This window comes from Amblyomma maculatum, chromosome 4 (genome assembly GCF_055883805.1).
Source record: "Amblyomma maculatum isolate TAMU_Amacu chromosome 4, ASM5588380v1, whole genome shotgun sequence".
Classification (NCBI taxonomy): Eukaryota; Metazoa; Arthropoda; class Arachnida; order Ixodida; family Ixodidae; genus Amblyomma; species Amblyomma maculatum.
This window is the reverse complement of record NC_139347.1, coordinates 40,321,649-40,348,747: the sequence shown is the minus strand read 5'-3', so window position 1 is coordinate 40,348,747 and position 27,099 is coordinate 40,321,649. Positions and strand designations below refer to the sequence as shown.

The following is a 27,099-nucleotide window of genomic DNA, read 5'->3' as shown; positions in this document are numbered from 1 at the left end:
TGAATTGTTTGAATGCCTAGGTGGCACTGTCGGCGGGGGCGGCGACAGCTGTTTGTTATGGGGTGTGCGGCTGAACGAAAGTTGTGCTTTCCCGATGAATGAGTCGCGGGAATTGAAGTCATGTACTTATCAGCTGCGTACAATTGTTTGCTGCCGCTGATACTGGCTTGTGCTTTAAACAATGTGAATTTTTTGCACCTTCACGTTGGATCCAGCTTCTCACCACGAGTAAGTTTGACGTTATGATGTCACTCAACTCAACTTCAGGTTTCGAAGAAGCACGATTTCTTGCCCCGGATCTGTGAAATTCATGGGTGATTTTCAGTCGACAGTTGTTTGTTTCATTTTACTATATTTATAAAAGGAAAGCGAACTTCCTGACCACTAAACGCGCACGCATCACACTATGCATAGTATGTACGGCGGTTTTATGCGCGTTGTGTTCACTTAATTGTTTCCATCTATTTGTGCTCCGGTGAAAAATAAATTCGCCGGCGTTTATTTATTATTGTCCTTGCAGATATGTATTCACTGAAAAAGACAACACTGGGCACTGGAACATTTTTTGCCTCCTGCCATGCAAAGGACACTTGCGGAAACAACGGATTGCCACTGACTCCGAATTCAATAAGAGTTCTTGGCCTTTTCCAGTTTCTGAAATGCCTATCCCATAAAAACCTCTGTACATATCTGGATGCATTCCGCAGCAAGCATGGTAAGAGCATGTTCAGCTCAGCCCTCAGAACACAAACTTATTTGACACCCGTACCGCGCCGTACCGCGCGCATGCAGTTGCACGTCCATCGCAAAGTTCGTTTTCTCAGGCGTATTTTTTTATCACCATAGAGAGGCTTGTGGTCGTCTTTGAACACTTCCGGAATAACTTGCAAGATGAAATCCCAAAGAAGTTATCGTAAGTGCCGCCGTTCTAAGCACCTTGCCGAGCTTCCAAACTTTTTGTATGTTACGTAACCGAGTTCAATATCACTTTCAGCATCGAAAGCATTAACAGAATATGCAGAGAAGTGCTGGAGGCACTAGATTACCTCCACAGCAGGGGAATCATTCATCGCGCACTGTCTCCAAGTTCAATTCTCCTGGATGACAAGGTAGGTGGGTGTTGCTTCAGTTGAAAAACAAACTGGGACTTATGTTCCCAACTCACTTTTGTACAGCAACAAGTTAAGCTTGCAAACTATGGCTTATGTCACATGACAGAGAATGGCAGGACCGTACCTTTCCCATTGGGGTAAGCTAATCGTTAATAATCTGGTGCTGATAGATGACCATATTCCTAACTGTTTTACATGATTATATGATTTGTGCTGCAGGTCACCGAAATACCTTGCTCCTGAAATTTTGACCCAGGAAAGGCGATCACTGCAAGGGCCAAAAGCCGACATTTGGTCTTTAGGCATCATTACCCTTGAGCTCGCCTTGGTATGATATATATTTTTTTTGCGGTTTATATTAACAGCTGTGGGCCTCTCTTAAGGTGACTAGTACTGTCATTGATCATGCGGTGATGCCAGCATTCATGTTCTTATGAAAAGTATATATCTTTGTTTATATTTTTGCTTACTCTTGCTGCTACACATCACAACAATGAACTTAATATCTTGCAAGTGCTACTGTAGGTATGAGAGAAGGATTAGACTAATCCGTTTACCTTGTCGTCTTCAGTAAGGTGGATCATGTTTCCTCAAGAATATGTTGTTGCTTTTTTTTATTGTTTGGATCTCATGTATTGACCATTACTCATGCAGAAAGTTGCAGAAAGTAACACTGCCATTGGGCATTCTTGCAGCAGTCTCTAATGGTGGATTTAGTAAGAGCGAATTCAATTTCTAGTTGCTTGCATGTGGCTGCATTTGCTATGCTTCTGTGAATCATAACTAAATGGACACAGTAATTTCTTGAGGCACGTGGTGGTAAAAACTGATCATTCATTTTCGTGTTTATCTATAAACAGTACTTACTTGGCTGCTTCCTTCAAGCGGAGAGCCGCCATATATCTGTAACCGTGCTGATACCACAGGAGCTGCTTTGTGCCCAGCTGCGCTTTGCACATGAGCGTACCCATCCATTTTCAGATCACAGTATGACAGCACTCTCCCATCTACTCCCTGCACAACATCAACAAGCTGTCCCGTCATCTTTCCTACCATGGAGGTTTACTTCTTGGCAAATTTGGACGACTATACTTGTCATCAAAAGTAACGCCCACACCCCTGGACCCGCACTTAAATACTTCGCCTTTGAGCACATCTGTGCATGCCACAATTAACACCACTGCCACATCTATACTGATGGCTCTGTTACATGTGTCTCTTCGTCCATCAGCGTCTGGATACCATCAATGCACACCACAATCTCGATTACACCCAGTCACCGAACTTCGATTACAGCTACTGAATTAACTGCTCTGCGAGAGGCTGTTATATACATTCTACAACAACCCCTGCAGCAAAAGTTATCTCCAGTGATTATTGCAGTGCTCTACAATTGCTTAAGTCATAAAGAATTCAGGAACAGCTCGTCACTGAGGCCTGCGAGCTGCGTCACTGCATTGTGCTACAGTGGTTACCTGCTCACTGCAGCATTGCGGGCAATGACTACGCTGACGCTGCTGCTAAACTAGTACCCGAAGATTTGTCAAGAACAATTCCAATCAATTTTCACGAAGAGATGCAGCGAGACTTGTAGCCACTGAATCCTGACGATTGCAGTTCTCTCTGTTGTGTGACCTGGACCATCAATACCGACCTCTACATTGAATAGATCCCACCATCATCTCGAATTCCACACAATTTGAGCAGATGCCATCATAACTGCCTGCACTGAATTCGCTTGTATGTGGCGTACCCAAACTATTTCTTACATAAAATCGGTATAGCCAGCAGCCCTCCGTGCTCTACATGTGATGTGTGCGACGATTTTAAACATTTTATAACCTCCTACCAGAGGTTCATTGCACATATCGCAGGACATTGTGTAATAATTTAAGCTTAGCTAAAGACACAGCCCTGCACCTTGAACACGCCCTCGGTCCTTGGTGTGATGGGTCTTCGGCTGCGCGAGCTACAAAGGCCTTAATAATTTTTCTAAAGGACACAGGGTTGATAGAGACCCTTTGAAACTCATCTGTATGTGATTGTGTGTGTGTATGTGTGTGTGTGTCAGATTTTTTTTTTTTTTTTCATTCATTTTTTTTCTTCCCCTTCCCTCCTTTGTCACCGTTATCAGGAGTAGCATGCTGGGATCAGTACCAGGCAGACATCTCCTTCTACCATTAAAACATCTCTCTCTGAAGTGATATAATAGGAATTCCTTTCTAGTGTGAAAGCACTACTTCACGAGTCCTAACTGGCTCACCATTTCCTGCGTTGTCGAATTTTTGGGCGCTGCCAACTCGGGCTTCAGCATTAAGATGGGAAGCTGAGATCAGAATACAGTCTTCCAGGACTCATGGATTCCGAGCTAGACATGCTTCTCCTAGACCACGAAGGCATGTTCGTATGGCATGGTTAAAGCGGGGAATTATATGGCATGGTTAAAGCGGGGAATGTCGTTCCTGGCAATTTGGGCAACATCACAGTCCCCCTCATGAGCGTGCCTCTGACAGGTGATGGCACAAGACAGCGGCAACATCATTTACATGCACCATCTACCAAAATAAACTGTGCCAAACTAACACTTTTGCATGTTAGACAAGGTGTTAAACCTCTGCGAGTTCATTTGTGTGTGTATGTGAGAGAGAGAGAGAGAGAGGTTTTATTCACACTATCACATTCATTATGGAGCATTGCCAAAAAACTTATGACTAGAGCTGCATAGAGATGTCCCAGCAGACATTTCACATTGTGACATTTACGAATAATAATCTTATCAATTGCCTTATCTTTGCCACAGGCAGGAAAAGAAGAGAGGAAAAAAAAAATGTTTTTTATTTTTTCATATTTGCAGGGACAAGAGGTTTGGAAAGGAGCAAACCTTGAACAGATTTTTACTAAGCTACTGATCTGCATTAAGCAAGGTAAGAATCATATTTTAATCATTATTATGACAGTATGGTATTGGCATCATTATGCTTATTGTTTCTGACAGATGGAGACATACTGTCTCTTTTAGCTGAGTCAGACCCTCTCAGCAGTAAACTTGAGGTATGTGCAGCTTATTTTTCCTAATAGAAAATTAGAGACATGTTTTATAGCTATAGAGATGTTAAGGTTGTCTAATTTCTTTTATCAAAGAAAATGACACATGCTTTCTTATTATATGGCCACAAGTAGCTTTATCTTACAGAATTGACATGGTGACTTTATTTATAGGAGCTGGACACTTCCCTGAAGTCCTTCATTTCATTATGTCTAAAGTTGATACCGAAGGAAAGGTAAAATTTGTGGCTGTACATTAAAAATGTAAAATAACGGTGGTCATGCAAGTAACTTACTGTTCTTTCATATTCGTATCAAAGGCCGTCAGCTAAAGAGCTTCTACGACATCCATTTGTGTCAGCAAAGCTGGAAGAAATGGGAGACGTTGCGCCCCCCCAGGCTACGCATTTGGGAGTCTTACCACTACGTTGCGAGTCACTGGGTCCTCTGAAGTGCACGCCTTGCTTTGGTAAAAATTAGTTTCACTTTTATATACTTTGTATAGACCAGGCAGAATTGATTAAATTGGTTAATGAGAAGCTGTGTGGTGTTCATGCAGCCCTTGTGTCATATTTTTCTCGATAGGCAACTTACAAAGCTAGCTCGTAGGTGTGGCATGGCATGACTTTCTTCTGCACTTCAGCATATGCCTAGTGCGCTTCACAGCATGTCTACTTTTCAGTTCAAGCAACCTGTTTCATTTGCAACTAGTGGTGAGTGTTCTTTGGCAACAACCATCGGTCATACCAATTTGCCGAAATTTCAGGAAGCCCACTCGAGGAGCGGCCGCTCCCAGAGCTGTATTCCTTGTGGCGCTTGGCTGGTGGTGATGCTGAGGCAGAGCTACGCAAGCAAGGCTGTCTGCGAGCCAAGCCTCCGATATGCACATTGCCATGGTATTTATGAATTTATCACAGCTGTGTATTTTTTAATCAAGAGGCGTTTGTAGACCTGTAGTGATAACAAGTTTTCAAGATGCCTCTGCATCGATGTCATTTCATTTGCACTCACATCGTTTTCTTTTCTTGCAGTATTGTACTTCTAGAGGGAGAAGAACTTGGTCAGAAAAAAGACACTGTATTCTTTTACGATGACACAGTTGTGCTTCTGCCCACAGAACAGCTTTGTCAGGTAGTACCCTTAGTTACGTACTGCCCGCAAGCAGAGTATGAAACATGCTCTACCTTTTCCAGAGGCTAAGAGGAATGGATCCAAACCTTTACTATCCTTTAATAGAAACGTAAGTCTCAGTTTTAACAAATGTAGCTTTCTTTTATCACTTTTTTTATCGCCCTAATCAGTTGTGTGAGGATTGAATGCCTGGTGGAACAGAATGTGAATAGACCATTACATTGCTGAGTATATTATTAATCACTCAGCCTCTCAGTCATTAATGAGATGCAGCTGTAAGGAAAACAGCTAGCATTCATTAGCATTATAGATGAGATGAAGGGCAGTTGACAGGAGCAGTTTCAAAATGTGCATACTTTAACTGAGAATTTTAATTAAAGAAAAGGGATATTTCTAGTCAGTTATTACGGAATAGTTTTGCTACCTTTGTTTGATGTCACATCAAAAGACCCTTGCAGCGGTCTCTCGTATTATGCGATAACTGGCCTGCAGTCACAGAGCAAAACTAAAAGGGTACACTCTGAGCTAGTGTAATTTATAGGAAAGTGCACATACCAGTAATCACATTGAAATACACTGTTGCCGTGTGGTGGCACAGACTACAACTCCTTGGTTTGGCTAGAGAATTTAGAATAAGCAAGCACAGTACACAAATTTAGTATTTGGAGGTTGTGATCACCACTGCAAAATGTTATAGCCTTGCATATAACAAAAAACAAAACTCATACCATGCTCACATCCCTCTCAGCATAGTCTTCTCATTTACATCTTTCTTACCGGTTATCGAGCATGGTGACTAAACAAAAATATTGCTTACAAATGTAAGCACTTCACATCTAGACGAATGCATGGTGCTGGGACTGAAAATGGCCGAAAAGTATGGTAATATTGCTCAGTTGGGATGGCCAACTATAATGAGTATGGGAAAAAATGTTTGCGGAAGCACATTTTTTGGACTATGACTCCCAATTAACAAAGCTTTATAAAAAATTATAACTAGATGGGGCTGCAGAAGCATTGGAAGTTTCATAAATTTTAGAACCAGTACTTAAATGCCAGACACCACATGGTAAAATTTATTTCCATAAATGTTGCGAGAAGTGCAAGAGCATGTCTATCTTTTCAGCCACCTGACGCCAACAGCCTGGAATTAGTTACATGAAGCATATTTGTAACTATTGTCCCCGCACATCCTGTCCCACTCTCAGCTTTGCAACAATTATTAATTTAAACAGCGCAAACAAGAAGACACAGGACAAGATAAAAGGAAGCCACAGTACAAGCGCTGACTCACAACTATGCCCAAGCCTTTACTCCTAGGCCCAGAAAAAAACATATACGACGAAAACGAAACAATCACGTGAAACAACTCCTGGATTCACCTGTTGCACAAAAAGTCACTCAAAGAAGACATCTCTTTGCTTGAAAGAGCAAGAGAAGTCTTGCTGACACACTTATTGTCTGTTGAAATAAAATACAATTCAGCTATCTCTCTTGTCATCTTCTATTTGTGACATCTCTTTCAAGCAAAGAGATGTCTTTTTTGAGTGACTTTTTGTGCAGCAGCAGGTGAACCTAGAAGTTGTTTCACGTGATTGTTTTGTTTTCGTCGTACTATGTTTTTTTCTGGGCCTAGGAGTACAGGCTTAGGCATAGTTGTGAGTCAGCGCTAGTACTGTGGCTTCCTTTTATCTTGCCCTGTGTCTTCTTGTTCGCGCTGTTTAAATACGTAATGGATGTTTACCAACTCGCCCAACAAAGTATCTTGGTCAGCTTTGCAAGTTCTCCCTTTTGTCACATGATGCAGGGTGGAAACTTTAGCAGATAGTTGCCGCTATAAGAGACCCCATGTGTCTGTGTCCGATAAATTTACTCTCGGTGCAATAGAACTAACAGAGCTGTGCCACACCATTGCTTTCAGCGTACAGACTGTCCCACCCAGCCCAAATTCAAGTAATGACCTGAGTAACACTGCAGCGCTGCCTGTGATCATCCGTGAAAAAGACATTGAGTACCAAGTGAGAACCCTTCTTCACTGTACTAACTGTGGCGCAATGAACAGATAGAAAAATGACAGCTTTCCACATGCAGTTGCAGCGTGTGATCCTGTACAACCGGTTGCTGGAAGCGTACCCATATCAGAAGCAGCGCATTATACATGAAGCGAAGCTGGACATCCCTCCTCTGTATAGAGCCCACATTTGGTCAGCATTACTAGATGTTCAAGTAAGCAAGAAATGTTGCAGAAAAAGAAAATACTTCATCATGGCCATTGTATATATATGGTAACACTCTGGGTTGAAGAAATGCTAACTTATGCCAACATATGGTGCAGGGTGACCTTTTGAGAGAATATGAGGCCATTGACAAGGAAACGCCTACTCCAACTGACAGACAGGTAAGTGTGTAACAAAGACTGTCCACTTGTACCTGCCCAAAGGAGCAGAGAAAATCTTATTCATCTGTGATGTTTGCTGTAGCATACCCGTTACATTAGAACTTCCAATCCAAAAGTTATTCATTTGTATGTACATATTAAAAGAAGCACAATTATTCCTGTGCATTGCTTTGTGTTTACAGTTCTCTCATCTGTATGCACTGCAGCTGACAGTTGTAATATTTCTGCGTGTTCCACATTTATATTATGTAACAGTTACAGGTTTCATCCGCTGTTGTTTGCACTTATTTTTGTTTTGTATACTTGTAACAGGAGGTCCCCTGTGCAGCCGTTGGCTTTGTGACCTCCTCCTGTACTTACCAATATTTGTATTCATTCGTTGCATTGAATCAATAAATTCTGATTCTGATTAGGCAAGCATTTTTTTTTTTTCTCATAAGAATTTTATGACACTTCCAGATTGAGGTCGACATTCCTCGATGTCATCAGTATGACGAGCTGCTGTCGTCGCCCAGTGCTCATGCCAAATTCAAGCGCCTCCTGAAAGCTTGGGTGATTAGCCACCCTCACTATGTTTACTGGCAAGGCCTAGACTCACTGTGTGCTCCGTTCTTGCATCTACACTTCAATGATGAAGGTAACTTGGTCGCTAAAGCACATATACTAAGTGTGCAGCTGACCTAAGTCAATTTTTTAATTTTCTTCACACAGCTTCGGCCTATGCATGCCTGTCCACATTCATCTCGAGGTACTTATACGACTTTTTTCTCCAGGACAACTCTCAAGTCATTAAAGGTGAGGTTAGCCATCTCATCACATCACATCGCTTTATTACCTTCTAATCTAATGATTTTGTGCAACTAACAGGAGTCAGAATTTGTCGCAATTCATTTTTATGTTGCTGCTAGTGTCAGATGCTACATATTCGATGGAGCCTTTGTCAAAAACATCTGTGTTAATGTGATAGGCCGCTTATTCAGAAAATCCGGTGTCAGTATTGTAAACGAAAAATCAGTCGTACCTCTGGAAGGTGTCATGGACGTGCACTGACTGGTCATCGGATTGCGTGATGTCACGAAACCATATGACGTGGCCGTGTTTGCGGGCACTGTCAATTCGGGCTTCGCCTTTGAGACAAGGTGCTATACGATTATAATCTAGTCCTCCAGAGTTTTTTGAATCCAGAGTTAGACATGCTGCCCCTAGACTACGCAGACACGTTCATACGGCTTGGTGAAAGCAGGACTTTATATCTGCGTCTGGTGGGCTTTCATGTAATCTGGTACTTTAAAGCTGTGTGCTAATTAGTACTGTGCAAGATAATAGAGGCACAATTTAAATTACTAATTAAGCAAGTAGCAAAATGTGTGTACGCGAGTGAGGATCCGCAAGGGAAGACAGCAAACTAGAGTCATTATTTTTTACTCCCCTGGCAGTCAGAATCAGAATGTATAAATGTTGGCAGTATTTGTAGGGGCAGATTTTGGCATTGCTGCTGTGTGGTACAGTGAATACAGTATCTTTAACATGGGTAGCTGTCAACACAAAAAAGGCTTCCAAAGAGCTGGTCAGAACTCCTTTGAGGCCATCACGTAACTGTTGCGTACATTGTCGTCTTCAGCATGTGTATTGCTTTTTCAAGGATAGCGGAGGTAACCGCGATTTCATTGGCATCCTTTTCAGAGTACCTGGCTGTTTTTTCACACTTGGTTGCTTTCCATGACCCAGAGCTCACAAACCACCTAGACAGTATTGGCTTTCTTCCAGAGGTGGGTTACCCTCTTTTTCTGGTAAATGGCACCATTTTGACTGCTTCTATTTTCTTCACAACAGTTGTACTCAATTCCATGGTTCCTGACAATGTACACACGTAAGTCTGCCCCAAGGTGTGTGCGAGCAAAGTGACACATTGACAGTGGTTATCTTGCATGCAGATGTGTTTCCCCTGCACAAGATATTTCACCTGTGGGACACGCTTTTGCTAGGCAGGGACAGCTTTCCCCTGTGTGTTGGTGTGGCCATTCTGCAGCAACTTCGCACAGATCTGCTGTCATTTGGCTTCAACGAATGCATTCTTCTTTTTTCAGACATGCCTGGTGAGTGGATGGCATCAACATCATGTACGCTGTCATAATGCCCCCTCCCTTTCCATCTTCTAAATTCACATTTGTTGGAAGTTCTGACCAACTGCACAGCAATAACAAGTGCCGGCTTATGCGGTTTATATGTGGTTCATGTAACAACTAATGCAATTATTGGTTACGGGATGCACATTGCTGGATACACAATTACATTAATGCCAACACCCCATTGGCACAATTGATAGTCATCTTTAAATACTGGTTAATATTTCATTAATTTTGTTTGTATCAAATTCTCTACAATTATTAGCATACAGTTGCCATCATTGAGGACCCCCTCTGATGAAGTGAATTAAAGGAGTGTACTGGAATTTGATGAAAAGGAATCTCTAAAATATCAGCTTCAATTTCTCTCATAAATAGTATCTGCTCTTAAAATGGGTCTGCTTGTTGAAAGGTCATGCAAAAAGAGTGCTTTAAAATTGCTTGTCTTGAACTGTCAATTTTTCATCCTTAAATTCACACAGAGATCGACATACAGAGGTGTGTCCAAGACTCCATCCGCATCTTCTGCAGTACACCACAAAGCTCCACCTTCAGAGCTCACGCGAGGCCTGGCAGCCAGCCCCAAGATCCACTTGTGAGCAGTGCATGCCATCAACCCCTTAATTTGCACATTCGTCCAAACAGGTAGCCTTGGGGAAGTTGCAGCACATACGAAACATCAATGTTAAACGAGTACCAAAGTGTGCTGCTCTTTGCTTGCATTGATAACATGCGTGCTTTACATAGTGCCCATTTGAAGCAGTTAAGGTCTTGGTTAACCTAGCTGTAGTTTTGGCATGTTGCAATCCCAGCACACGGCAAATTTGTGCAAATCCATCATGTGTCCAGCATCTGAACCAAATGCATCGCATGACAAAGTGCAGGGCAAGTAGGCAGGCTTAGCCATCTTAAGGCCATTTTCTGAAGAGCACATATTTGTGTTGGTACTCAGGGCATGTCTCCCGTGGCTTTGGAGGAGCTCAAAGCCGAACTCTGCCCAAGAATCTCAGCCCACGACCTGCTTGGCATGCTTGAGATGTCCCGAAGAGACAGCTCCAAACTACACCTGCTTGTCATCGATGTGCGCCCTTCAGAGGAGTATCCTTTCGGCTACCATCTCAGTTAGTGCGAGCGAAATAACAGACTCAGCACCCAAGAAATATTTAGCTAATTATTTAGCTATCACGGAGAAATTAGTATTTTAGGAGGCAATATGAGTTACCTTGTATCCTCACAGTTCCATGTGGCGGTTTGTGGGGTTTAATGTCCCTAAGCGACTCAGGCTATGAGAGATGCCATAGTGGAGAACTCCGGAAATTTCGACCACCTGGGTTCTTTAACATGCACTGACATCGCACTGCATACGGGCACCTTGCTTTTCACCTCCATGTTTTATGTGACCCACGTTACCTGCACTAGTACGTCCAAATTCTCTCTTGGCAAGCAATATCTAGTAATGGCATTATTTTTGTAACTCTTAAATATACACAAAATACAGGCTAACAAAGTGCTACACTCAAACTACTTCAGTATAACTATCGAGCAAAAGTAAGGTTATTAGTAAATGTGCAAAGGTCCCTTTGTTAAAGCACTGGCTCTAGGCTGTGGCGGCTTCGCCTTTAACGACTATGAAAGCTGCATGTCCTACACCTGTGTGTGTACCATTCCAAAATAAGCATGACAAAATCATGGCATATCTCCATAGCTGCTACTAGCTAAGCAAATTGGCTGCCTGTTTAAGATTCTTATATACTTGATGCCCGTTAACTCATCATATTCTGAAACTGCCTCAGTATGTGACTTGTTTTTTCCGACTTTCCTTGTACCACTCGCAATGCGAATACCCAAGTGAGCCACATGAAAAGAAATAGATGACCAGAAATTTATAAGGATGTAATGAAATTTCTTGGAAAGGCTTAATAAGCATCAGACCAGTTTAAAATTTGTGGGACAGCGACAAGCAAGCATTGCATCAGGAGTTAAAGCAATAGATTACAGTAGCATGTTGAGCTGAACAGTTTCACAGTGATGAGAGCACAACACATGCATAAATGATCTGCGCCTACTGTGGAAGAAGTAAGGCATTCTGAAAATACATCATTTGAAACTTGAGACTGCGGTCACGCAGTACTGTATGGAACTGAATATTGTATATATCGTGCCCAAACCATCATCGGCCAGCATGTAGAATTTAACCTTAGACGAGGATTTGCTGCAACAGCTGCCACAAGCTACTGTTATTTCATCCAGAATGCACAGGAAAGTTGAAGGATTTTTGTTGGGCAAAGTGGCATCTTTATTTTGCTTCTATGAGTGTGCTGGGTGTATGGCACATCCAGTCACGTAAGTAAAGAGCTTCCTGCTGTCTTGAAATGCAAAAACCACTTTTAATTGCAACAAAGGCACTCTATGCCAGATTTCCACAACTTCCTAAAGCTAGTGTAGTACATGGCGGGGAACAAAAAAAAAGAAATGCTGGCGTGTAGGCATCTGCATGACAAACTGGGCACAGCAAAGCATTCCTGAACAGAGGCATAGATACCAACGAGGCACCATTCCCGGGGCTCTGAATGTTCCGCCAGGAAGTGGAGAGCCTGGCCAGTGGGCCGAGCCACTGCAGGCAGCACTGCAGGGTGGACGCATGGTTGTGGTGGCCGGTAGCCAGAAAGAGCACAACACCGCAGTCAGTGTAAGTGTCTGGTATTGGCTACGGATACCAAATCTAATTAATGCCAATGAAGCACCAAACCGGATGTTGTAAGCTTAACATGAGCAGGTTTGGCATCTCAAGTTACAAGGGAACTTGTGCTGTTGTACTGTCCCCGTGTATGAATGTTTCTCGACAGTATAATTTGTGTTTTACTTTGTCTGCAGGTGAGCTATGTACACTGGATGGATGTGAAATAACTTAGCTTGAATGGCTAATTTCCACTTCTCAATGGATGTATGAGTAGTTCAGTGCATTAGTACGTGCATGACATTTAAGTGGGGACAGGGCTCTTGAGAGCCTAAACGTCACGAAATGTTTTGGAAATGACCTTTCTGAAATCTATAGCCAGTCTCCTATATACCCTAACGATGAGTTTATCCCCCACCCCAGGTCGTTCATGTCACTCTACAAGGCACAAACAAGCTGAATTAACCTAATGTCTGCTCTCTGAAAACACATTATTAACTGCTAGTTTATAAGGAGGACATCTTTCTATTTAGAGCAGACAAAGGAATAATTTTAATTACTCCTGCAATCCAGTTAACAATAAAAGAATGAAGCACTTTCATTGTATTGCCTGCACTGTATACTACTATCTAGCCACGTTAGTAATAGTTTTCATTTTTTTTTTTGTATTCTTGCAAATAACAGTGTACATGTATAACACCTTGAAATTGATCTATCAGAAAAGTGATAAGTATTTGAAATCAATGTAAATGTGCATTTTCATTCCATTTAGTAAAAACAAATAAGTTCCAAGAACCCTATCCCCATTAAAGATAGTAGGTCATGCTACAAGAGCTGTGGCGTAGCCCACACAAAAAAAAAAGTGCATGCACAATTAGTTTAATTTTTACAGCTCAGTGGCTATAGAGCTTTTGTCAATTTGCACACTGTTGACATACTCTTTGAATTCTGTGTAAGCTTATCACCCATTTATTTTGGTGTCAACACCCTCCAGTATACTCGGACAGATTCAGCAAGTTAGTTTTTCTAAGCAGTACAGTTGGCCACAACTTGGAATGTAGGCCTGCGAGTGTTGCAGAAACCTTTTGAAATGCAGAGCCAGCCATTCAGCCAAGCTTTACTTCTCTCAATGCACAAAGAGAAAGCGCAAAAAAAAAAAAAGAAACTGGTGACAAGGAAAGAAAGGGGGGGTCTAGCAGAGTTGTTGGAGTGTGGCAGCATGCAAGCGAGGCCGGCTCCCTGCAGGCGGCCAATGGACTTGTGCGCAGCGGCCAGGCACGGGTGTGCCTCCTTCACGGCGGCGTCGAGGCTCTGCGCACGGCAGGCCTCCTGGAGCTGCCCCCCCGAGTGACCCAATAAACCTGCTGCTGCTGTTCACTCATACACTACTTCCTCGTTTGGGTTGAACGTGTCGATGTACATGTTCTCCTTTTTGTGCATACGGCGCACGTGCGAGCGCAGGTTGTCTCGCCGGGCCGACCGGTAGCTGCAGTGTGGGCAGAGGTGCGGCTTTTCACCCGTGTGCATACGTCGATGCTGGATGATCTTTTTCAGCTGGATGCTGGCGAAGCCACACACATCGCACACAAAGTTTTCCCCACTGCGGTGCTTTTTCATGTGTTTCTGCATGTCTGCCTCCGTTGAGCGGTCCTTGCCGCAGATCTTGCAGCTCAGCTTGACGGGCAGCTTGGCTGCGCCCAACACGTGAGCCTTCTGGTGCTTCCGGTACGCCTTGTACACTGTACACGTGTACGGACAAAAGGGGCAGCGGTATTCCTCGGCATTGTGGCGGTGTCTCTGCGGGGGGGCCTCAGGCTTGTGGCGTTTTTTGCCGCATGGGTGGAAGCCCTCCTGCAGGACGTGCTTCATTATGTGCTTGTCCAGCTTGTCTCGTCGGGGCGACATGTATGGACAGGATGGGCACGAGTAGAGTGGGCACAGGGAGCTTTCCTCGGAGCTGGCGTAGCTTGCATTGCGCGCGGCTTTGCGGGACACCCCATGGTGCATGCGGGCATGCTTCTTGAACGCACTGCGACTCTTGAGCACCGCACCACAGTCCTGGCACTCATAGCCCACCTCTTCTATTGGGGCCAAGGCGCGGCAGTCTTCCTCGAGCGTGGGCTCGAAGAGGGCCTCTTCTACGGCCATCTCGGGCGATGGTCCCACCACCACCTCACCCCCTTCAATGATGTCCTCCTGCTTGATCATCGAGTTGGGCACCAGAATGATCTCGCCATTGGCTTCCCCTTCCTGGAGTAGCATCTGGCTCACTGGAGAGTGCAGGGTGTGACCCTTCATGCTGAGCAGGCCCTGGCCTTCCAGGCTTTCCAGTCCACTCAACGTTTCCTGCAGGACGACAGCAAGAATGCAAGCTCAGCAGAGAACATCCACTTGTCAACATGAATCAAAGCCACATATATATAATACATGCCTGGCAAGATAAAAAGATTTCTTATTCTTATGCCTGCACAGGCCATGGAATTGTCATCACAAGCACTCAAATGCCTAATGCTACGTAACCTATCTGGTAGAGCTTCAGCCAGTGAAACGATGTACAAGAAAAGCACTCCTCACACAGCACATTGTAATAGCAGGAAGATCACATCTGGTCAAGGCACCAAACAGCAAGCACACATAAAAGATGCTTGTAATGCGAAAAAAATATATATATATATTCCCAAGCAAAGCTGTCCATATCTTTCAGAGAGTGGTCAAATAACAAGCCACGAAGAAAAATATAAAGAAAAAACATGCTATGATTACGATCTGCTTCTGTGCATTCTAGTAACTAGAGAAATTTATTTCAATGGTAATTTTGAGAACCACAAGCACATAATTCTCGTTGCCATTATGCTTGAAATAGCGTGGTGCAGCCTGATGCATCTATCACGATTTAGCTGTGGCTTGTTGGCATCTCGTGGCTAAATGGCCCAACGACAGCTCACATCCCATTAACCATTACATTACCAGACTCAGTCGGCTTACAGCTTCTGACTGCAACTTTCTACGTGGTACAGAGACAGCTTTCTTCACTGTCAGTCATGATACTAAAAATATGTACTGTCTCATCAACTGATCAGAATTACACTGGAAAGCATGAAACCAATAAAGAAAAAGGACCATCGCTAAGTCATTTGAAGCTCGGAATGCAGAACATGAAGCATTTAATTCGGGCAGTAAAGATTTTGTGCTCACCGCTGCCCATATACGCGACAAAAATACACGGGCTCAAATGGGCTCTGTGCGTTCTCTTTCTTGTCCATTGTCCGGAAAGCGAGGTGTAAGTACATTGAAAAGTTTAGTCCCTAAAAGAACTGTTAACCCAAGTTGTCCATATTAATGGGGGTCAAAATAACGAGGCACGACTGTAAAGCATTGATTTCTCCCAAATGGTTGTACCTTCTAAATTCTAACTTCTACAGTAGCCATAATACTGCTGCAAGTCGTAAAGAAAGCAATCAGCAGGAGCCGGAGAAATAAAAACAGTCGCTAACGCTGCAGCACATTAACTGCGGCAGCTGGCCCCCCCGAGTGCACTCTCAGTGGCACCCCCATTGACCATGCAAGGGGTGTAAAGCGCAGGATAAAAATTGTTCTGGGGGAGATAAGGATAGCATGGAAAAAAGCAGGTGCAATAAGTTAAGCGACTTCCTTATTTTCATACATAGCAATTGCCGGCTTCCCAGATTATCATAGCTGCGTGCAAACACAATGTTGCCTTCAGTGTCACTTCTTTTGCATGAAATAGAGCAACACTTCTTCGAAAAAGCATGCGACCAAATTCAACCCAACACCACGAAGTCTTCCATGCAACAGCAGCTGTTGTTGCTGGCATCAGCTATTGTTGCTGGCATGCCACCTAGTATCATGCTTCGCCCTTTCTTTCCTTCCCTACTCCCCACAACTCCTTCCCTACTAGCCACAGTACTCCCCGCAGCCCCTCTCTATAATCACAGTTTTTCTTTTTGCCAGTGCATGCCAGAGATTTCTGCTTCCACTGCCCCAAGTTACACTTCTCATAGTTTGTGAACTTGGGGTTAAGCAGTGGTGGAACTGGTAACTGGCTTCTTGCAGCAGGTTTTGTAGCAGAAATTTCAAGTTTTGTAGCAAATATTTGAAATTTTGTAGCAGAAAAAAAAAAAACAAAAAAACAACGTTCTGTAGCAAAATTTCAAATCTCGAGACGCTTAAGTAAAGAAGGCTTGTTTTATTTCTGGAACCCAATTGCTCAGATACTTATAACGACAATAGCTATGCAAAAACAAGCTTCAAGCTCAAATGCAGTCTCAAGTGCTGTTGCTTCCTTAAAAAGCCCCAAATTAAGCAAACGGGGGGCTTTGATAAAAACAAAGCCGTTTTTATTCAGAGGGAAAGTGTAACGAGATATGCAACTATACTATAAACACCGCAGCCTTGGAAAGAAGGTTGCTAGCTGTCTTAATATAAAAACTCCCTGTAGAAATTCAGAACTGCCGCTTCTTAAACTGCAACTTTAAGGCACTATTTCTTCTCTTGCCTTGATGACTCCAGCTTGGACAGTGGTGCTGCGAGCCTTTCCTGTCCATTCTTCAGAAGGGCTTGTCCACTCTCAACGTCTGCAAAATATTTCGACTAGTGCCTTTTGAGAAGAGCAGCTCGGCATATGTGCTCATAATCCTGGCCAGCCTGATCTCTTCCTGTACCTTTTCCCGATTCTGACCGCTTTTCTGGGTGTCCTTATCCTGTACATCAGGGTAACGTCGAGGCACCTTTTTCCTTCAAGACCCGTGCTGATTGGAGGGAAAGAGGGAAGAAGATTTTTGCCGGTCCTGGGTGGAGATTTTTTTTTTCCCCCGAAAGAGGTGCGCTGCTGGCGCTGCTCAGTCAAACGGCGAGATGCACGGGGAGCGCAGATTCCGTGCGTTCGCAATCTTTTTTTCCAGTGATTTGGCGGGGTGGTTGGTTAATCAAACCAACGCAAGGAATCGGAGTCGTGAGTCTGGTTCTTCGCAGCATACTGCAGGGATTGTGCGTATGCTTTCCTCATTGTAATGAAGACGTCCAAGAGTACTTACTGACCGTATGCGGGGCTGCAAATATATTGAGTACCTGCGCATGAGTTACTTTCACACGGACGCCCATACACATGCAGTTTTGTAGTTGAAGAAAAGAAAAAAACTCTCAGGACTGAGTAATCTTCTAAATGACGCGTATATGACATTTGGAATTAAGCTGTGAAATTATACAAGATGTTCCACATAAGGTGTTGAACGTACAAAAGCGGATAACAGAGTCCAGTGCGCGCGCACAGGAACAGTCAAATCCTTAGCGCTCCCGCCGCTGCTACTCAGGCCATCGCAGCCATCACCCGTACGAAAAAAAGAAGGAAGCAAGAGTGCATACTGCCCCAGCTGTGCTTTGCCGAGGGCAGTTCCAAACAGTCACTCGTTTGAAACTGCGCCGTCACCGCTGGCCAGCCTGCTCGCATATCCTTTGCACACACACAGGCACACAAATTAAGCGAGCGCCTAGGGCAGCTCAAAGCCTTCACGCGTTTTTACGTGCTTCGACCCTTCGACCGCCACAATCTGCCAGCCCCTCCTTTCATCCTTCCCGCGCAATGGACTTGATATCTTGTAGCCTCCTCTCAGTATGTGGATCGGGAGCTTCCGTGCAAGCTGGGTTTCGCAAGGGCAGAGGAACTAGAGACCAGATTGCCAACCTTCGCTGGATCATGAAAAAAGCAAGAGAGTTCCAGAAACCCCCTTCTTCTGCTTAATTGATTATGTGAAAGCGTTTGACTGCGTAGATCACAGCAGATTGTGGCAAGCTCTCCAAGAGATGGGAGTTCCAATTCACCTCATCTGTCTCGTCATGAACCTGTATGAAGGGCAAGAGGCCACAGTCAGAACTGGGCATGGTCTTACTGATTGGTTTCCGTTTGAGAAAGGAGTGAGACAAGGCTACATACTGTTGCCCTGCCTATTTAACCTATATGCTGAGTGCATCATGAGGAAGGCCAGTCTGGACGAGTCTTCAGCTGGAGTGAAGATTGCTGGGAAACGTATCAACAACCTTAGATACGTGGATGATACCACTTTAATGGCAGAAAGTGAAGTGGAACTCAAGAGACTTCTGATGCACGTACAAGAACAGAGTGAGAAGTTTGGGCTTAAACTGAACATTAAAAAGACAAAGATTATGGCGTCTTGCCCTATCAAGTACTGGAGCATCAAGGGACAAGAAGTGGAAGCTGTGACAGATTTTCTCTTCTTGGGCTGCAAGATTACCCTGGAAGGAGACTGCAGCCATGAAATTAGGAGACGCCTGCTTCTGGGAAAGAAAGCCATGGCTAGCCTTGGCCGCCTAGTAAAGAGCAGAGACATTACACTGCCAACCAAGATCCGTATAACTCGTGCTATGGTCTTTCCAGTTGTGATGTGTGGATGCGAGAGTTGGACTGTGAAGAAGGCTGACCGCCAAAGAATTGACGCGTTTGAATTGTAGTGCTGGGCTACAACTCTTGAGAGTTCTTTGGACGGCCAGAAGATCAAATCAGTCGATATTGTCGATCATAAACCCTGACTGCTCATTGGAGGGTCAAATTCTAAAGTTAAAGCTCAGCTACTTTGGCTATCTGATGAGAAGAGAGGAGTCGCTGGAGAAAGATTTGATGTTGGGAAATGTTGAGGGTCACCGGAGAAGGGGTAGGCAGCGAACGCGATGGTTAGATGGCATCCTCGAGGTGCTGCAGATGAAGTTATGTGATGTTAGGAAGATAGTGACAGACCGGAAAGCATGGCGTGATATGATCCATAGAGTCACGAAGAGTCGCATACGACTGAACTGAACTAAGCCTCCTCTCACTCCCTCCCAGTAGATCGGGGGAAAAAGAAACACCGGCAGGAGACGCAGAAGTGACGTAGCCAAACGTCAATTTTGTGTCATGTGATCGTCCGCCCAGAACCTGCAAAAATATTCTTCCGCCTTGCACAGTGTTGCAAGGCTTTAACTGTGCAAGGCTTTAAACATAATGCAAGCTCTGTTCTGAACAAGGTTCCCTTTAGGTTCATCTAAAATGGGGCGTACTAATTCTGATGAACAGGGCCAAGAATAGTTGATGGTTAAACAAAATCATGTCTGGTCAAGCATGTCAACATAGCCAACACTTTTGACTTCAGAGAAGCAAGTGAATGGATAGACGTGCACACCCAAAGAAAATGGACTTGGTGAGCAAAAGCGTCCTTTCCAGCCCCCTCTCCCTGCTTTGTGGAGTGTCGGGGAACTGCCGACAATGTGCAGTTTCTGTTTCACTGTACATTAACTACATTTAGATCGGGCACAAGAAGGTCATACTCCCCAGTACGCATACGGCAATGCTCACTTGGAAAAATGATCTCAGGTGTTCGGCAAACATGCACTTTGATGATACTTTTGTGTTCCAAGAAGAGGTGTGGCTCACACGAGAGCCCTGAAATCCTACCTACTAAACTCTTGAAACGTATAGGACCTATGCATGTTAAAAAGGCAGTGATTGCAAATTATTGGGTGTTCATTTCAAAATGCCCCTTACAAAAGCACCCCCCCCGCACCCACCCCCCCCCCAGAATGTGGGCCTGGCGGCATAAACAAGGACAGCAACGTGCGCGCGAGCTCTGTGCTTGGCTGCGCGCTCTCTCTTTTTCAAATACACTTTACTTTTTATCACTGAAATTTCGCTCTGCCTGACAAACACAAGATGCTGCTGTCAGCACATGCTGGTTGAGTTTGTAATAAGGGAGTAATTATAACGAGGCACTTACTCATTGACATCCACCCAAGCGCAGCCATAGGGCTACAAAAGAAAGCTATACAGCTCTTTCAGAAACGTAGTTAACGAAAAATTCGTCCTAGTCTAGGGATCGACCACTGCCTTTCCGGGGCAGCGGATGGGCAGCAGAATATGTGGTAGGGCGAGAGCGAATTGATCAATAACTTGAAGTGGGAGCAGTGTTGGTTGAATATTTAGAAGAATCCCTCAAGGTGGAGTAGATTTATTACTCATTGACATCCAGCCAGTTCATTTTTCTTTAACTACAAAATTTTTGAACAGGCTGTATAGCTTTCCAACCGCGCTTGGGTAGATGTCAATTACTAATTGCTCTCTTATTAAAAATCTACTCCACCTTGGAGCATTCCTGCAAATGTTCGACCAGTAGTTGAGTTTGCGGGAAAAATTATTTTGGCTTAGTCACCTAAGATGTTCTAAGGAATGCAGGAGAAAAAATTCAATAGCCGCTGGTAGCAATGCCATGCGAATGCACCCCGCCGCGGTGGTGCAATAGTTAGGTCACTCGACTACTGTGCCAAGGATGCAGGATAGCATTCTGGCCAAGGCGGCCGCTTTTCCATGGAGGCGAAAAGCAAGGCGCCCATGTGCTGTGCGATGTCGGTGCGAAGTTTCCGAAGCCCTCCACTATGGCGTCTCTCATAGCATGTGCTGCTTTGGACACTTTTCTGGACCCCATAAGCCAAACCAAACCTTGCTAATGCGAGAAGCAGAGCTACAATAACCTTACCATAAAATTCTGAGCAAGTAATTTGATATAATTATTTCTTTGTGTCATGCTGTTTTTATTTCATCAACCGAATGATGGCTGTGACATCTAGTTTTGTTTAGGTTAAGCAAGGCATGAGAAAAACAGAAATAACACATGAAATAAAAAAATACATATAAATTAGTTCTCTATAGAACAAAGATAAACAATGTCTTCAGTTTTTATTTGGTGCTTAATAACACATGAAATAAAAACATACATATAAATTAGTTCTCTATACAACAAAGATAAACAATGTCTTCAGTTTTTATTTGGTGCTTGTTTTATTTCGGTGCCCATATTTCGAGCCTGTGTCATTTTCACCTTCAGCACACGTCATCGGATCGGTGGAAACACCAGAACCGGATGTCAGTTTGGTTGCCACCCCTTCCAGTTCCAGCGTTTCCACCAATCAGGTAAGGGTGAAAATGACACTCATGAAAATGCCACCAACTCCAAATAAGCACCTTGTAATCGCTATGCATCAGAAATGTGTTATGCTCAGGTAAATCCACGGTTCAACATCATCTTCTATGGCTAACGCATGTATAGCAGTGCTCACCTCACACTGCTACAGCACTCGCCTTCATAAGTATGTACGCAACATAATCAGTGTGAGCTCTGTATAAGGTCACATAGTGTAACGACTAAATTGTCACAATACATTACACTCTCACCTGATGTTTCTCACGAGCCAGATCCATGTGGATGACTTGGTTGGTGGGCAGTACTTTGTGCATGTCTGGGCTGTCATCAGTCACAATTTCACCCACAATGTCAGACCCAATCTCATCTCCCTCCATAATGATGCCATCAGGGCCCTGGAACACATAATGTATAGCAACTAAATCAGCCTAAAAATCCTTGAAAACTCGATACACAGTTAAGCAGAACTGGTGAGCAGTGAAAAACTCCAACCACAAACACTGCAACAAGTTACCTTCAACTGTTTACAGTTCACACATAACTGCATAATACTTTAGATAACCTACATGTCTTTTTACAACAGCATCTTTTATGTGGTGGTCCAGAGCTGCCTGAAGCTTACAACGATGAAAGCATTAAATGCACCAATAAATATGCTATTCCCAATAAGCAAACTCCTATTTCACCACACTGAACACGGACAATGTGCCTAATATGCTTCATCATATTCACCTATGACTGGCTGATTGAAAGCAAATAAAAACGAACGCATGCTTGGCAAAAAGAGTACAGTTTCTTTGCTACTGGCATAGAGCATAACAAGCAACAGCACTGAAGGTACACCAGCAACTCGAGAGCATGGAATGGCACGGAGTGGTCCAACTGCTGCAACACTTTTTGCAAAGTAAATACATCATGCTTTATCAATAATAAGTCAAGTCACAGAAAGCAGTGTGCCTCGTAAGATTTACCAACACTTGACGCTAAAAACGGGCTACAGACTCAGGGTTCTCCTCACAGTGTGCTGCAGTGGTGTTGCCGCCCACCTCTCAGTCCTACCACAGACTTTTCCAACCAACCACCCACCATTACCCACCACTTGGGTTTCAAGTGTGCTCAGAGACAACTTTCTGTGACTGTGATGACGCCAGTCAGACCGTTTTGCTGTAGTGCACGTCACTGGTTTTTTTAGTTTTATTTCAGGACAGCATCACGCCATTTAATGTCTACTCATGTTTTTCTTTTACATTTACGCGCTTCCTCCGCTCTTCGAGTACGCTGAACTGTTGCAATTTGAGGATGCTTCACCACACAGGTCACAGTCTATGCAGTGAATTATCCCCATAACACCAAGGGGCTGCTTGCAACAAAGCCCCACTGCCACGGCATCTCGTTGCGAAGAGGGCTGTGGTGGCACTTGTGATTTTGGAGCAATTTTCGACACAGGCTGCACCTGTTACTCGCTGCAAAACAGCTTCATGGAAAGCAACCAACCACAAGGCAAAATCTCTAGCATGTCTGCTTTAGAGCCACTTTAAAGCAAATGATGCTAACTGCTGCCTACAGCTGCACCTCGTTAATTAAACTGGTTTACAAGCAAACCTGAGCATTAAGCAACTTATCCGTAATAATGAACTCGTGAAAAAAAAAGAAAGGAAACAATGAAGATGTGTTTTTGTGCATAAGTTGTGGCCAATAACTTGAAACCAGACAGTTTTGGAAGCTACATACCTTGGTTTGTAGATCCTACCACATCCTTATGCTTTAAACAATGTGGAGCTATCCGACATGTCTCCAGTGAAACACTTGATATCTCGGGGGTGAATAACTTGATTCTACTACATCACACAAATCAAGAGCTACATTTTAGCACGTAGTCTGCTGTGAGTTGCTGAATGTGTCTTCCTACGTGGTACAAGCTGAGGAGAGTTTTCTTCACAGCCATTCACGCAACATGGGAAAAGGTAAAATTCATGAACTGAGCAACACTGCACTTTGAAACCACTAAGGGGCCACTCCTCAGCCATTGTCACTTTTTATTGCATTCCTCTAGTGTCCGGCGCTCAAAATTCACAAAATGAAACATCTGGACTGAGCAGAGATTGTTCTCACCACTGCTTATATTGATATGACAAAAATACATGGCCCCAATGAGCTTGTATATTTCCCCTTTGCCCATTGTATGGAAAGCAAATTTCGATATTAATGAGGCATAAATACAAAAAGTTGTCCTTTATTCGATTCATCCAACAGAGACAATATTAACGAGGCATGGCTGTAAATGCAACTCAGCTACTTTATGCTTAGACGAAATTCAAACTCCAAAGCAAAATGCTACTGGTCTACATTTACTGAATGCTTCAAATTACAGCAAAGTGCAACAGCTTTTCATCAGACGATAAAAGAGCACACAGTCAAAGGTCACTAGCCCACAAGGAGAACATATTTACTGCCAGTGATGCCAGTGCCAGGCTACAACTGCTGCTTCAACACTCCTTTTCCAGGGTAAGAAATTCCTTTACCTCTTCCCTCATGCACTGTTTTAGAATGAACAGACAAAAAAGCACTCCATAAACTGCAGTAATATGTCAGGGATCCTATGAGTATTTATAGGTGGATTATTGCATGCTTGTGCCCTTATTTTTTAAAGCTGCCTTCCCTTTGGCAAACAATACCCACATGACACGTTTTCAGTGCAGAAGTAATCAGAATATTTTTTCCTTGTATGCAAGTCGACTGTTCCTTTTGTACTGCAGGCACCTGTACTTTGAGAGCCACTATAGAGGTGATGCAGGGCCATAGAGTAAGGATAACAGCAGTGCACACCTGTGAGTAGATTAGCGTGTTCATGTTGATGATGGAGGATGAAGAGACAACCGATGCTGACACGGGAGGTAGCATCTCCTCCTCGGTGCCCAAGGTCTGCATGTCCTCGGGCACCACCTCCACGAAGTGGGTCGCTGCTTCCATCATCTTTGAAACGGTTGCACTTAGAGGCACTCTCTCCTAATCAGAGCAGACAGCGCTCCTTTAGATTTAATCGTTCCATGCACCACTAGGCCATCCCAGTGCAACACTGGGACTGGTGGTTAAAATCTTGCTTGCTCAACGGAACTTCCAATCTGCGTGGAACAAAAAAAAGGAGGGGAAGAGATGAGAGCCACTCTTAGTCATCCTGATGAACTGAGATCAAATAAATGAATCACACATGCACCACTGGCAAGATGTGTTTTTTGTTTTCAATTCATAGGCTTCAAACTACAAGAATTTCACTCAAGTTTGGATACTTAAGATATGAGCCAACAGCCACTGATAGAAAGGAAAGCATAGGAGATTTCTTTCACTCACATTTTGTGTGTCATAAAAATGGCCCTCATTTTCCCTGCATTTGTTTACTGATGTTGGGAAGTCATTAATTTTAACAGTGTGCAAAAAGAAACATGGTGCAGGACTTCTACAAAATACAAGTGACAGCACAGTCACACTTGTCGTTACAGTGTTTCACGTAGTCTCTACTGTTTTAAGATAAATATGCTCCAAACTACCAAGTTCTGGGCACTAATTCTTGCAAATGACTGGTTAAGTGCTGATGCAAATGAAAACAGTAGCACTGTAACGCACTGTTACTGAAATGAGGCTGATACAAAAATTCAATTTGTTACAATACTATATCACAAGGAGTTTGTGTGCACGCACAAATGCCTCCATTTCCTGCATTTATGCTGCTATGAAGATAAGGAAGGCTGTAAGCCATGTTCTGTCTGCTTTCATCTCAAAGGGTCTTTTATCAGCCCCTAGCCATCTTATCTAAACAGTATATCAGCCTAACCTACTTTCCTAGCGCTGCCTTTAACACAGCAACGCACTGATCCCGCTAAGCTGCAAGCAACAAACACGGCTTCCACTGCAAACAATCGACAGCCTACAAGATTAAATGCCTGAAGATGCAAATTCAACAATTCAAATATAAATCCGCTGCATTTTCAACAAGCTCTGGAGACGTCTCAAATGACCTGCCGCCAATGACAGAAAACTGAGCGGCAACAAATGCAAAGAGCAGTGAGAGTCGGTCATTAGTACACACCGCAGTGCACAAAATGCCTGCGTCGTTCGTTCAACGCGCGACAGCCAGGGAATGCACCCCTGTGATAACGCGCACATCGCTTCGTCTTGCAACGCTCCCGACGCGCTGACAGCCGTCACTTTCACAGGAATTTCAACTACCGACAGGTCTTCAAACAACGTCCACCACGCCAATGAACGCACGCCACACAACGCCAGAATTTCGGCGCTTTTTCTTTGTTTACGTGCGGCGAGAGAGAGGATGCGACTCAAACTTGCGCGGCAAAAAAAGAAAAAGACACAACGCAGCGGCCAGGTGCAGAAAGTGAAGAACCAACCCTGCGGAAAGACGCCAGCGAGTCGATGCCATGCCGGTCCGTCCACTTAGTGCACTCCCGCCGGGCCCCCTACTCGACCACGCCGCCAACATGCGACGCGCCAACGTGCTCCTCGATTCCGCAAATCGGTTCCAATCATGACCACCCGTTCACGATTACCCGTCATCTAAATGCCGGCGCTCCGCAGTGCACACACCTTGTCGTAAGCATTCTGACGGCTGGCGTGCACCGAACATGAGTTAAGAACGTGGGCTCCTTCGCGGCGCGCGAGGCGCTTCGCCTGGTTACATACGCGTGAAATGCGACGGTTCAACCAGCGCAGTGCGAAACGCGTTGTGCACGCGAGGCGCACGTCCCGGCCGGCCGTGCAGTTCAAGCGCAAGCAACGCCGGAGCAGAAAGCTAACAACAGAACAAGCGGCAGCAGGAACCCGCCACTGACCGGCGATTTCTGCCGCGCAAATTCAGGCAAAACAAAATAAAAGGATTCTGCTTCCAGACAATCGCGTAGCCAGCCTCCTCACCCCTCTCACCCCACCCGGATTTTTTTTTTTTTTTTTTTTACCCTGTTCCACTGAAATTCACGCACAGCGACAAACGCCAATCGACCACACGCACTCTCTCGGGATCGCTAACTTTTTTATTTTATTGCGTTTGTTTTTCTCATTGATGGTGAAGTCATTGCAGAGAGGCTGCGGCGGCGTATCGACTGCGGCGTCACGCCGCTTGAACAAGCTGTTCAATAAAGCCTCCCGAAAACGGTCATCCTAACTAACGCCAACTTAACAGGCTCGTAGGCTGTTTAAGACACTACACGAAAGCAGGCAGATGAAAATTAAATGCTAAATGGCATTATAAGCTGCCACACAGGCCGGCACACACTAGCGCGGGCTGCGGAGGCATCTGAGCAAAATGGCGACAGCACAAAGACATCGGAACGCAGACTTTTAGGCTTACAAATACTTTGGCCTAAATTTAGGCCTACAATACTTACCTATGTTTAGGTCGATGAAGCTTTCGACGTCGTAAGCAGTGCCTGTTCGTTCTTGATTCGTAAAATAACCTGGGAAGCCAGCAGTTTTTAATTAATCACGGATTTCAATTTCTACGACGCGACGCACGCTTCGATTCACAACGCCATGTTCCTTAAGCCTTCTTCGAGGGAAAAGGTCCGCAGCGCAGTCGGCTGGCGCATTGCGAGGACTAACTAGGCTTACTCAAATTTTAACT

General features: G+C 44.2%; 2 protein-coding genes across 4 annotated transcripts; one reads left to right on the top strand and one right to left on the bottom strand.

The window, feature by feature from the left end:
- The first annotated feature begins 23 nt into the window (after window positions 1-23).
- Window positions 24-13,872, top strand: LOC146190803 (TBC domain-containing protein kinase-like protein). The gene is made up of 25 exons (XM_084601184.1): window positions 24-228; window positions 521-715; window positions 847-913; window positions 995-1,109; window positions 1,176-1,249; window positions 1,332-1,440; window positions 3,967-4,036; window positions 4,108-4,163; window positions 4,332-4,393; window positions 4,478-4,626; window positions 4,924-5,053; window positions 5,189-5,288; window positions 5,351-5,397; window positions 7,210-7,306; window positions 7,380-7,514; window positions 7,624-7,686; window positions 8,146-8,323; window positions 8,398-8,481; window positions 9,370-9,455; window positions 9,520-9,556; window positions 9,621-9,782; window positions 10,295-10,407; window positions 10,765-10,910; window positions 12,351-12,501; window positions 13,735-13,872. The coding sequence occupies exons 2-25, from the start codon at window positions 523-525 to the stop codon at window positions 13,846-13,848; spliced, it is 2,538 nt and encodes an 845-aa protein (XP_084457310.1). The 5' UTR covers window positions 24-228; window positions 521-522; the 3' UTR covers window positions 13,849-13,872.
- Window positions 13,644-27,065, bottom strand: LOC146190802 (uncharacterized). Of its 3 annotated transcripts, none has more exons than XM_084601185.1 (4): window positions 26,864-27,065; window positions 24,297-24,592; window positions 21,722-21,865; window positions 13,644-14,835 (listed from the first exon to the last, which is right to left on the bottom strand). In XM_084601185.1, the coding sequence occupies exons 2-4, from the start codon at window positions 24,441-24,443 to the stop codon at window positions 13,864-13,866; spliced, it is 1,263 nt and encodes a 420-aa protein (XP_084457311.1). In that variant the 5' UTR covers window positions 24,444-24,592; window positions 26,864-27,065; the 3' UTR covers window positions 13,644-13,863. The 3 variants fall into 3 exon arrangements, with proteins under 3 accessions (XP_084457311.1, XP_084457313.1, XP_084457312.1); XM_084601187.1 differs by lacking the exon at window positions 26,864-27,065 and adding an exon at window positions 26,067-26,324; XM_084601186.1 differs by lacking the exon at window positions 26,864-27,065 and adding an exon at window positions 25,871-26,060.
- Between the last annotated feature and the right edge of the window lie 34 nt (window positions 27,066-27,099).

What these genes read in the sequence shown, in the direction of transcription:
- LOC146190802 (XM_084601185.1), bottom strand. Translation starts at nt 24,443, where the DNA reads ATGATGGAAGCAGCGACCCACTTCGTGGAGGTGGTGCCCGAGGACATG. An exon ending in ACACGCTAATCTACTCACAG is followed by an intron (nt 21,866 to 24,296) that starts GTGTGCACTGCT and finishes TATGTGTTCCAG; the next exon opens with GGCCCTGATGGCATCATTAT. An exon ending in TGGCTCGTGAGAAACATCAG is followed by an intron (nt 14,836 to 21,721) that starts GTGAGAGTGTAA and finishes GTCGTCCTGCAG; the next exon opens with GAAACGTTGAGTGGACTGGA.
- LOC146190803 (XM_084601184.1), top strand. Translation starts at nt 523, where the DNA reads ATGTATTCACTGAAAAAGACAACACTGGGCACTGGAACATTTTTTGCC. An exon ending in CAATTCTCCTGGATGACAAG is followed by an intron (nt 1,110 to 1,175) that starts GTAGGTGGGTGT and finishes ACTTTTGTACAG; the next exon opens with CAACAAGTTAAGCTTGCAAA. An exon ending in AAAAAGACATTGAGTACCAA is followed by an intron (nt 7,307 to 7,379) that starts GTGAGAACCCTT and finishes TTCCACATGCAG; the next exon opens with TTGCAGCGTGTGATCCTGTA.